This window comes from Gallinula chloropus, assembly GCF_964237585.1.
Source record: "Gallinula chloropus genome assembly, chromosome: 28".
In the NCBI taxonomy this organism is placed as follows: Eukaryota; Metazoa; Chordata; class Aves; order Gruiformes; family Rallidae; genus Gallinula; species Gallinula chloropus.
Genome location: NC_140113.1, coordinates 2,731,549 through 2,742,888, shown reverse-complemented (window position 1 = coordinate 2,742,888; position 11,340 = coordinate 2,731,549). Strand labels below are relative to the sequence as shown.

At 64.3% G+C, this 11,340-nt stretch overlaps 1 protein-coding gene across 1 annotated transcript; it reads left to right on the top strand.

Annotated features, from left to right (window-relative positions):
• On the top strand, positions 1-6,974 carry ABHD17A (abhydrolase domain containing 17A, depalmitoylase). Its single transcript, XM_084276235.1, has 5 exons — positions 1-46; positions 1,590-2,115; positions 4,010-4,204; positions 4,868-5,047; positions 6,010-6,974. The coding sequence occupies exons 2-5, from the start codon at positions 1,787-1,789 to the stop codon at positions 6,233-6,235; spliced, it is 930 nt and encodes a 309-aa protein (XP_084132361.1). The 5' UTR covers positions 1-46; positions 1,590-1,786; the 3' UTR covers positions 6,236-6,974.
• The last annotated feature ends 4,366 nt before the right edge of the window (positions 6,975-11,340 follow it).

Sequence of the window (11,340 nt, the reverse complement as noted above, 5' to 3'; positions counted from 1 at the left end):
GGGAGGGGAGGGGGGCTCGGGCCGGGCCGCGGCGGAGCATGTCCAGGTACGGGGGGAGCGGGCCCGGCGCGGCTGGGCCAGGGAATGGGAGGAGGGGGGGGGGGGCGCACACCGGGCGGGGGGGGTTGTGTCCCGCAGCGGGGGCCCGGCGGTTGCGGGGGGCTCAGGCGGGTCGGCGGCGGGCGGGGCCCCGCGGGGCTCAGGGGGCGTGCGGGCCCGCAGCGGGCGCGGCGGTTGGGTCTGCGGCGAGGGGTCCCAGCGGCCGCTGTGTGGCTGGAAGGGACGGGGGGGGACGGGAGGTGGGGGGGGGGGGGGTCTCCCGGCTCCGCGCCGCTCTGAGGGGCGGGGGGGGGTCCTACACGGGGCGGGGGGGGGGCAGCACCCGCCGCTCACGGGGGGGGTTGGTCCCAGGCGGGTCAGTGTGGGGGCGGCCGGGCAGCCCCTGGGTGGGGGGAGGAGGGTCCGCAGCAGTTGGGGGGGGGGGCTGCACGATGCCCGCATGTGCGGGGCCCTCCCGCAGCCGGAGTGTGCGGGGCGGGGGTCCCATCGGGTCAGCGAGCGGGTGCGGGGGGCAGGCGCGGTGTGCGGGGCTGAGGCGCCGGGCGCACGGGGGGGGGGCTCGGGGGGGTTGCGGGGTGGGTGGGGAGGGGGCTGCGTGTCCCCGGCCGGTGCCGGGGCTCGGCCCCTGCCCGCAGAGACCCCGCCGCGCCCGTGCGGCCACCGGCCGCCCTCGCCCGTTGCGGGGGCGCCTGGTCCCGCCGGTGCCGAAGCCGAGGGGCCGCCATGGGGCCCGTTCGACACTGTGGATGGCGCTGGCTCGGGGTGGGGGGGAGACCCGAATTAGCCAGGGACACGGGGCATGGGGCATCCCTCCCCATCCCTGCGCTCCCAGGCCTTCAGCAGATTTGGGCACATGCCCTCCCCCTTCCCCGGCTGCGAGGGAGGCCTCCCCCCTCCACCCTTTCCTCCCCTTTCCCAGCCCTTGGGAAGCAGATGGAGTGAATTCCTCGGGGTGTGGGCTGGTTTGACATTCCTCAGCTCCAGCCTGTGCCCAAACTTGCAGAAAATAGTTGCTTGCTTCCCCCCCTCCTCCCCCACCAGCCCTTTCTCCCCTCTCCCAACCCCCTCCCCAACTTCTCCCCCTCCTCCTTTCTCCCCCCTCCCCTTTTTTCCTTCAGGAGCTCGTGTGGCCTGGCCCATTCTGGGGGGGGGTGGGGGGGGTTGTTGGCTGTATCCTGGAGGGGCTGTTTGCTCTGTACCACGGCTGTTGTGCAGCCTGTGAATGTGTCTGCCTGTGGTCCTCACTGCCTCAGCGTGGGCCTGTGTGCGGGGGCTGCAGTGTGTGTGTGGGCTGGGAAGTGTTGAAGGCGGTTTGGTTTGGGGTGGGGGGGGGGGGGGTAGCGTGTGTGTAGGTTTAAGGTGACCATGTGGGCTGTGAGTGGTTGGGGGGGGGGGGTGTTGGAAGGGAGGGATGTGGGGGGGGGTTAATGTGTCCTGCAGCTCCAGGGGTGCAGTGAGTGGGTGTGCTGGGGAGGGGGGGGTGTTCACCCCTGTTGCAGACCCCTCACTGCTGCCTGCCCTGCCCGCAGGCCACCGCTGCTGCCCGCAGCCGGACAGATGGCAGCCGCCCCGAGTAGTGCCCCAGCCCGCAGCGGGCTGCCGGCAGCAGCCGTGCCCAGGGCCAGCTGAGGACAGGACCTCTCCAGGCCGTCATCATCCCCCAGCACCCTTCTGATTTGGATCCCTCCTCGCCCCGGGCACCGCTGCCTTTTGCCTGGCCGCCATCATGAACGGGCTGTCCATCAGCCAACTCTGCTGCCTCTTCTGCTGCCCGCCCTGCCCCAGCCGCATCGCTGCCAAGCTGGCCTTCCTGCCCCCGGAGCCCACCTACGCCATGGTCCCCGAGCCCGTGGGCAGCACCAGCACCAGCTCCCTGCGTGGTGGTGGTGGTGGTGGTGGTGCCGCCGCTGCCGGGCGGTGGAAGCTGCATCTCAAAGACCGGGCGGATTTCCAGTACTCCCAGCGGGAACTGGACAACATCGAGGTGTTTGTCACCAAAAGCAGCCGAGGGAACCGCGTCGGCTGCATGTACGTCCGCTGCGTGCCAGGTGCCAGGTGAGTCACCCATGAATGTGCTGGCCTCCTCCTCCTGCTGCTGCCAGTGGTTTGGCCCTGGCCTGCTCAGCGTTGGGTGGTGACATGCCGGTGGGCATGATGCCACCATGTCCCCTCCTCTCCTTCAGCTGGGTGCCACCTCCTTGCCCTGGCCTGACCGGTACCCAAGGAGCTGGCTGTGCCCCTGGGCTTTCAGGTCAAGTGTGGCTCCCTGGACCGGTCTGGCTTGTGGCTGCGGCTGGGAATGGGGTGAAACATGGAGCAGAGGCAAAGCTGGAGGCTGGAGGGATGTAGGAATTGCCTGGGCTGCCCACAGGTGCCCCCTGATGTCATGCTGATGATGTAACGCTCCGATTGCGCACCGAGCGGCGGTGTGGGGCTCTGGGGGAGCGCTGGGGTGTCTGCTGGCTGCTCCTACTCTGGCCCCAGCTGTGCCCTGACTGGGTGCTCGGGAGCCTGTGCCAGCCAGGAGATGCCTGTGGCAACCTGGGCCTGTGTGATTAGCCCAATTCACGGGTGTGTTTTGATTCCACCAGGAGAGGAGTGACGGGACTGAAATCCGGGAGGGGTTTAGGCACAACCTGCTGCTGGGCACCCCCTGGGCCTGTCTACTGCCTGTCTGTGCAGTATGAGCTGGGGAGCTGCTTTGGCTGGGGGGTTGGACCCAATGAGCTCTCAAGGTCCCTTCCAACCCCTGGGATTCTGTGATTCTACTGCCAAGCTGGAGAGGGGCAGAGACCCTGTCCCAGCTGCTGGTGGTTGGGCACGAGGGGATGGTGTGGGGACAGGAGGAGATTTGGCAGCTGCTCCCTGAGCCGTTGGCACAACCTGGGGGTTTGGGTGCAGGGAAAGGCCAGGTCCCAAGGCTGCAGCACCCTGGCTGGCTCCACACCCCCGTATCCTCTGGGACCAACATGCCCTCCAAGGGATGGCACCTGCAGAGACCTCTGGGTGGGGGATGCAGCCCAGATCTGCCCACAGCTTCCCAAAGGCCTTGAAACCACCAGCTGGGCCTGGGGGGGCTGTCATGGGGGTTGGATGTCTGCTCTGTCCCTGCGTGCATCAGGAGAGAGGAAACATCAGCTGGATGAGTGCTGCACGTCCTCCCATCCTCACCCTGCCATGGCAAGGCTCAGCACTGGCCCTGCTCCCCACCATCCTCTGGGAGCAACCGTTCAGCACAGGCTGGAGGGGAACCAGCCCTCCCAAATTCCCCAGGCTCTCACTTGCTCTCTGTCATCCCCACAGCTCATCCTGCCACTGCCTCAGGCTTTCTGGGATGTCCAAGCTGCAGTGTGATGGCTCTAAACTGCCTGCAGACCTCTTGGCCCAACTGTGGGAGCTCCACAAGGAGCAGGCCCTGCTCCCTCCCCCCAGCAGAAGACAGCTGAGCTTCTATCAGTGCTCTATTAGTGTTAATTTTTATGATTAACATTGTTTTTCCCCTTATGGTGGAAATTTCTTGTGCCTTGTCACTCCCACAATTCAGTTCTCTCCCAGCGTCTGGTGTCTTGCCAGGCTCAGGAGAGAAAAAAAGCTGCTGTCAGAATTCTGACTTGAAATCCCCATTGGGCAAACGGCCCCAAATCCTGAGCTTTTCACCAAAAATAGACTCAACAACTTGAAGAGAATTGTTCTGCCTTCAAGCTGCCTGTTTCTGCTGGGAGCGAGCCCCCCCCCGGGGCAGCAAGGAGGGGTCTGGGTGTCTCTGGAGGTGTCGTGGGGACTTCACTTAGTGGCTTGAAAGGGTGTTTGGCCCTTCATGTCTTGGGGTTTGGTTCTCAGCCTGTGAAGCAACATCCTGGCTGGGTGCTGCCCAGGCACATCCATCCCCAAGCTGCTGGTGCCCTGTCACCCAGGCATCCACCGTGCTTGTCGTTCCCTGGTGCTGCAGGTACACGGTGCTCTTCTCTCATGGCAACGCTGTGGACCTGGGGCAGATGAGCAGCTTCTACATCGGGCTGGGCACCCGCATCAACTGCAACATCTTCTCCTACGACTACTCGGGCTACGGGGTGAGCACGGGGAAGCCCTCGGAGAGGAACCTCTACTCCGACATCGACGCCGCCTGGCAGGCGCTGCGGACGCGGTGAGTGGGTCACTGGGCAGGGGGAAGGGAGGACAGCCAGGAAAACCTGGCCAGCCAGCAGCCTGGAAAACAGGAAATCTCCCAGAGAGGGAACTGAGGCCGCTCGTAACAGGAAAGGGTGGCCGGAAAGCAGCTGCTGGGGGAGCAGGTCAGGGGATCTGGAGGGGTAGGGATGCTGTTGGGGGGGTGGGGTCTTGCTTGGGGTGCTGGCACAAGCTGTGCTCCCCAGATTGCTGGTCTCAGGCTCTCCCCTGGCTGTGCTCCACCCTGGTTCCACAGCCAGGCTCGAGGTGCAGCCCCATGATGGGCTCTAGCTCCTCTGCCCTGCGTGCAGCCAGCCTGCCCAGGAGCTGGGCGCTGCCCGCTGTGGCTGTGATCTGGGGTGTGAACCCCCCTGTAACCCTGCTTCTGGCAAGGGTGGGCCTTGACACCCACTACAGCCCCCAACTCATCTGGCAGCTCAGCTCTGGCTGCTGCCTGCTCCTGCCAGGGTGCCAGGCAGCTGCTTTGGGCCCAGCCCAGGGAGCTGGGGGAAGATGGGGGGAGTACAGAGTCCCAATTCCCCCCACAGCCCACCTCAGGAAGCCTTTCAGGGTGCTGTGGGCAGAGCAGGGCAATCCCCTGCCATGTGACTGGTGCTTGCCCTGCCCTCTCCTCTCCCAGGTACGGGATCAGCCCAGAGAACATCATTTTATACGGGCAGAGCATCGGCACGGTGCCCACGGTCGACCTGGCCTCCCGCTACGAGTGCGCGGCCATCGTGCTCCACTCCCCACTCACCTCTGGCATGAGAGTCGCCTTCCCCGAGACCAAGAAGACCTACTGGTTCGATGCCTTCCCCAAGTGAGTGGCCTGAGGAGGAGGGACAGGGGTCAGCTCTGGAGGGACATCTCTCTCCTGGACACCAGCCCTGGCCATGAAGGAGGGGTGATGGTGAAAGCCATGGGTAGGGTTAACCATTCCCATCAGCATCCTCTTGCCCTGTGGGGAGCCATAACCCTCCCCAGGGTCACCCAGCCCCCTCCCCAAGGGCCATGCCCTGTGCCCAGGTCATCTGATAGCATCACCTCCTGGACATCCTGCCCCAGTGTCTTTATACATCAGCTTTGGGGCTGTCCCACTATCCCAGTCTGGTATCACAAGCCCTGGGGGGTCCCCAGGACCCTCCTCTCCTCCAAGGCAGAGGGAGGGGACAGAAGGGCTGTGCTGAGGTGGGATGAGCTCTCACTTCCCCTCTCCCTCAAAGTCAGGCCTGAGGGACAGTCCCCAGGCCAGAAGCTGTGGCTGGGAGCTGCCAGCCTGCGCTCTGTGGCCTCTGGGGCTGGGCTGGGAACAGCCAGTGCTTCCCCTCCTCAGAGACCGATCCCGGTGCCGGGAGGTCCTGGGCTCCCCCTGCCCCGCGGCAGCTCCCTCAGCCCTGCCCAGGTCCCAGGGGGCTCCTGTCAGCGCTGTCTGGTCCTCGTCTGTCACGCCAGGAGAGAGCTTGTCCTGGGGCTCAACCTTGGCAGATGCTCTGTGTCCCTGTGCTCTGGTATTTCCTGGTCCCTCTCCCCAAGGGGATGCGTTTGGGGCAGGAGGAATGGGGGGAGAGCAGGCAGGAGGAATGGGGGGGGGGCAGGAGAAATGGAGGGGGCAGGAGGAATTGGGGGGGGGGGGGGCAGGAGGAATTGGGGGGGGGCAGGAGGAATGGGGAGGGGGCAGGAGGAATGGGGAGGGGGCAGGAGGAATGGAGGGCAGGAGGAATGAGGGTGCCTTGGTCCTTACACACCCTCCCCCCATCTCTTCCCCACCCACCTTCTTGGCAGCATCGAGAAGATCTCCAAAATCACCTCTCCTGTCCTCATCATCCACGGCACGGAGGATGAAGTCATCGACTTCTCCCATGGCCTGGCGCTCTTTGAACGTTGCCCCAAGGCTGTGGAGCCGCTGTGGGTGGATGGGGCCGGGCACAACGACATTGAACTCTACAGCCAGTACCTCGAGCGCCTTCGGAAGTTCATCTCCCAGGAGCTGGCCAGCCAACGCAACTGAGCCGTGGGGCAGGGGGTGGATGGGTAGGAGCTTTCTGCCTGTTTCTCCCAGTGCTCCTTCCCCAGTCCCTGCCGCTGGAGGTGCGATGAGTTCGTACGGCCTCAGCTCCGGCCTCAGGAGAGGGTAGGATGTCCTGGAGCGGAAGGTGCATTATTTCTTGGACAGGAGCACAACTCTCCTCCCTCCTGCTGCCAGCCCTGGCACTGCTAGTGCTGCTGGCTGGGCTGGCAAGAGATGGCAGCTCCCTCATTCCCCAGAGAGACAAGAGCTCACCCTCTTGATGGCAAATCCTCGGCTTTGGACATGTCCCTGTCCCCTCTCCCAGCAGTGAACTCATTCATTCCTCCTGCCCGCTCTGCTGCTCTGACTATAGCAATAAGGCGAGTTGGAGAGGGGCTGGGGGGCTGGGCCACCTCCCCAGTGTCGCTGTGGGGCCAGAGAGGGGATGGCAGCTCCTGCTCTCAGCGGGGCTTTCTCGGGATCAGCGCCAGTGGCAGCGGGTTGCCCGGTGTCTGTCCCGTGGCTCGGGCAGAGCTGTGTCCCTGAGGGGGCTGCGGGGATACGTGGAGGAGGTGCCCCCTGCTCCACACCCCCTCCAGTCTAGCCCTGCTCTGCCTTGTTGGGAGCATGGCTGTGTTCAGGTCACCCCTGGGAAGCCTCCGTACCGCTCGCTCGCGGCATGCTGGGGGAGCAGGGCGAGGGCACCAGGCACTGAATAAAGAGCAGAGGTTTAACGTTTCACCTGTGTGCACCCTTCCCTGGGTATCACAGAGTCACAGGGGTTGGAAGGGACCTCCAGAGCCCATGGGGTCCAACCCCCTGCCAAAGCAGCTCCCTGGGACAGGTCACACAGGTTGGTGTCCAGACGGGGCTGGAATCTCTCCAGAGAAGGAGACTCCACACCCCCTGGGCAGCCTGTCCCAGGGCTCCCTCACCCTCCCTGGGGAAAAGTTCTTCCTATGCTCCAACTTGCAGCCATTGCCCCTTGTCCTGTCCCCACAGACACTGAAAAGGGGCTGCCCATTCACCCCTGCAAGGAGGGGGCTGCCTCACTGGGGGGACCAGCCTCAGGCCCCTCAGCATTCCCAAGGCCTCCCCTGAATCCCACTTGTCACTTTGCTCCAGCCACTGGCCAGCCCTAAGGTGCTGGCAGGTGGGGAAGGAGCTGCTGGACCCTCCCAGGGACTGGGCTGTGAAGGGGTGGCTCAGAATTGGGCCAGAAGATGGGGGCTGTGGAACTGTGATGCCCCTCTCATTAGAGAGGTGAAGGAGCTGTGGTGTGGGGTCTTAGGCAGGGGGATGTCCCCAGGGCCTTGCAAAGGACACAGAATGGCCTTGGGGACACTCATTTGTGACCATTCCCAGCACCTCTGCAGCACTCAGTGTGTGCTGGCCATGGGGGCAGGTGTGGGGGACCCCTCACTGTCCCCCCTGCCAGCAGACGGGCTGTGTCACCCCCCAGGAAGGTGGAACACGCTGGTTTGTGCTGTTTGGGTCAGCACCTGCTCTGAACCTGCCCCAGGAAAAGCTGTTCAGGGTGTCCACCTGTTTCCCTGCCCCTGGGTCACCCCTTGTGTCCACCCCCCCAAGTGACAAAGCGTTGCTCTGCCCCTGTGGGCACCCTCAGCCAGTTCTGCCCCTGTCACCCTCGTGTCCCCTCCTCCGTGGTGGGAGGCTGTGGGGCTGGCAGGCTCATGTGAGGAGCGATAATCTCCTTAGGCAGCTCTCAGAGGGGCTCAGGGGCCTCGTGGTGGGGCCCTGGCACAGCCCCACGTGTGGAGCACTCCAATGCACCCATTGTTTGGGGCTGGGAGTCATGGGGGGGGGGGTGAGGAGGGGGGCACAGGACCCCTGTTCATACCTCCCTCCCCCCCAGGCCAGGTTGGGGGCGGGCAGGGGAGCTTCCTTGGTGCTGGGGCTCTGCAGACACTAGAAGAGCATTTGGGATTGGGACTCTGGGTGGTCTTCCCTGATTTCCCTGGAGGGCTTTGGGGTCCAGGGGTTGGGATGCCTGCGTTCTCCCTGAGCATCCCCCAGGTCTCCCCTCCCTGCTGCACGCAGCTGCTGGGTGATTTTACAGCCTTCAGCTCACACGTGTGCTGAAAGCCACCACCCAGCCCTGCTCCCCCCCTGGCCCTGCCCCGATTGCACCCTAATCCCAACATAGAGATGTTTTGTTTGCACCAAGAGTATTTTTATCCTCTTACTGCTGCCTGTTTCCTGTTGAGCTGTGGATGCTTTAGAGCAGCTCTGCGTTGCCAGCAGGACATCTCTGGGGCAGCAGTTGGGTTCAGGGGGATATTGGGGTGACCTAAGTTTGTATTTACCATGTCTCCATCTAGAAAAAAAGGCAAAAGGGGAGAAAAGTTCAGCCTGATCCCTAAAATTTAGACCCAGCTCAGATGTGTGAGGTGCTGGTGAGCTGGACATCACCATTTCCTCCCCCTCCTCCTCTTCCCCCCCCCCTCCCCGGATGATGGGGAGCTGTGGGTGTGACCCTTCACCATTGGGGATCAGGGCTTTTTGGGTCTGGACTCTGCCAGGCACAAGCTGCTGGAGCCACACTGAAGGGAAGGGAGAAGCACAAACCCAGACAGGAGCTGCAGGGTCCGCAAAGGCACGAGCCAGACTGGTCTCAGGGGTCCTGGGCACTGTGTCACCCACCAGTGGGGCCACGCTGGGACTGGGATGGCACTTCTGTCCCCACCACTGGTGCCAGGGCTTGTGAGCACCAGGAGGGATGGGGAGGGAAAGGGGCTGGGTTGGGGCTGGACCTGCCCAGGGTTGGGTGCCCAGAGAAGGACTCTGCCCAAACCAAGTTCTCAGTAGGGGATGGAGAAGGGGAAACACTGGGCCAGGTCCCAGAGTGTCCTCAAAGTCCCTCCAGCCGCCACAGCAGAGAGGGGACAGGGCGAGCCCGACCCCCAGGTCGTTCCCAAGTCCCTGGGGCAGAAGAACCAGAGCTCAGGCAGCTCCTGCTCCTGTCGCTGTGGTCTGGGCGTGTGGCTGGGCTGGGGACACCCACGTGTGGCCGCGTGTGACACCCAGGGAGGGGGATGATGACCTGGTCACTGCAGCTCCTGGGGAGGAAGGGACGGGCCTGCTGCGGCGAGGCTGCGGCCAAGGCTGGGCATGGGGCACACTGGGGGACACTGGGGCACACTGGGGCACACTGGGGCACACTGGGGCACACTGGGGCACACTGGGGGACACTGGGCTCACCGGGTGACCAGCCAAGAGGGTTTTAAGTCTCTCTTGGGGCATAAATGAGGCTTTTGATGGCCGGGGCCTGCGTGCCACAGTCATGAGACCTTGTTCACAGGCCGAGCTCAGTCATGGGATCCAGGAAACTGAATTAAAGCGTCTTAAGGAGCTTTTCTGATCTCTGCTCTGGTTTTTCACGTGCTTGTCATATGAAGGAAGACGGTATAAAAGGGCCCAGGGGAAGGATCCCACCCATGGTCGGGCTGGGGAGAGGGGAGGGCACTGGAGGAGGGATGCCAGGGTGCAGGGCTCTGCACGTTGCTGGCTAAGATGGAGGGAAGGGGACTGGAAAGGACAAGGAGAGGAGAGGACACGCTGGCAGCAGCCCCTGGCTCTGCCCCACCAGGTGAGTGGGACAGCGAGCTGGGGCTGGCGGGGGATGGCTGGGGAGGATGGGGAGGGCAGCAGAGCCCGTCTGCCCCGGCTCCTCGAGCAGCACCGGTGCTGTGAGCATCCCAGCAAGCCTGGCATCATGTCATGGGGTGGTGGGGTGTGTGGGGGGGGGCAGAAGCCCACCACCCTGTGCTGCTGGCTGAGGGGGTCAGGGGTAGTGGGTTGCCCAGTGGTCCCTGGGGTGCCCCTGTCCCCACATTCCCCACCCCCTCCAGTTTCCACGCACGACCCCCCCACCCCCCCACCCCACCCCATCCCCGCTCTGCACACCCACCACATCCCAACTGTGCCCAGTGGGAGCATCAGCACCGGGTGATCCACGGGCTGGGGATACCCCAGCCCCTCCCGGGGTTCCCACTCTCTTCTCTCCCAACTCCAGCTGGTCTCTCTCCTCCCTCTCTGCAGGACCCCTCGGTGGGAGGAGTGCGGGGCCGCGGCCCCCTGCCCCCTGTGAGCTTCCCTTTGTCATCCTATGCCTGAGTGATGCCTGGAGGCTGGGACGGTGAAGGGAGGCCCACGGGCTGCCACAGCCCTGCCACGTCGCCGCCTGGACAGCACACGCAGGACCAGACGGCTGAGGCTGGGACCCAAGCCCTGGGGAGGCTGGGAGCACCGGTGGGGAGCTGGAGCATCCCCTTGGTGGGCAGAGAATCCCCTTGGGGGGCAAAGCATCCCCTTGGGGGGCAGAGAATCCTCTTTGGGGGCAGAACATCCCTTCCAGGGGCCAGAACATCCCCTCGGGGGGCAGAGAATCCCCTCGGGGGGCAGAGAATCCCCTCGGGGGCAGAGCATCGCCTCAGGGGGCCAGAGCATCCCCTTGGGGGGCCCAGAATCCCCTTGGGGGGCAGAGAATCCCCTCGGGGGACCAGAGCATCACCTTGGGGAGCAGAGAATCCCCTTGGGGGTCAGAGAATACCCTCGGGAGGCCAGAGCATCCCCTTGGGGGGCAAAACATCCCTTCCAGGGGCCACAGCATCCCCTTGGGGGGCAGAGAATCCCCATGGGGGGGACAGAGGCACCTGAAGGAGCTGGGAGTGCTGCTGGGGAGCTGGAGCATCCTGCCTCTGCTGGCAGATACCCAGCGGGTTGGGGTTGGGCAGCATGGGATGCAGCAGCTGGACTGTTGCCCCAGGATGTGGACAGGGTTATGGGGTGTCACACAGCACCCCTGGCCATGGGGGCTGGAGGGGGCAGTGAGCAGGATGTGGGGCAGTACCGGGATGGGGATACCAGGAGTTCTGGGATGGGTGTTGGCCTGTGCACCGAGCAGCCTGGCCCTGAAGAGATGACCCACCCCAGGATGTTTTGGCAGCCCAGGGGAAGCCCCTGCTCTCCCAGCACCTCCTTTCCTTCTCCAACCTCACAAATACCCTTGGCTGGTGCCTTGTGCCAGGCTCATGCCAGGACAAGGGGAAGTTCCCATTCAGATGAGGAGAAAACCTGTAACC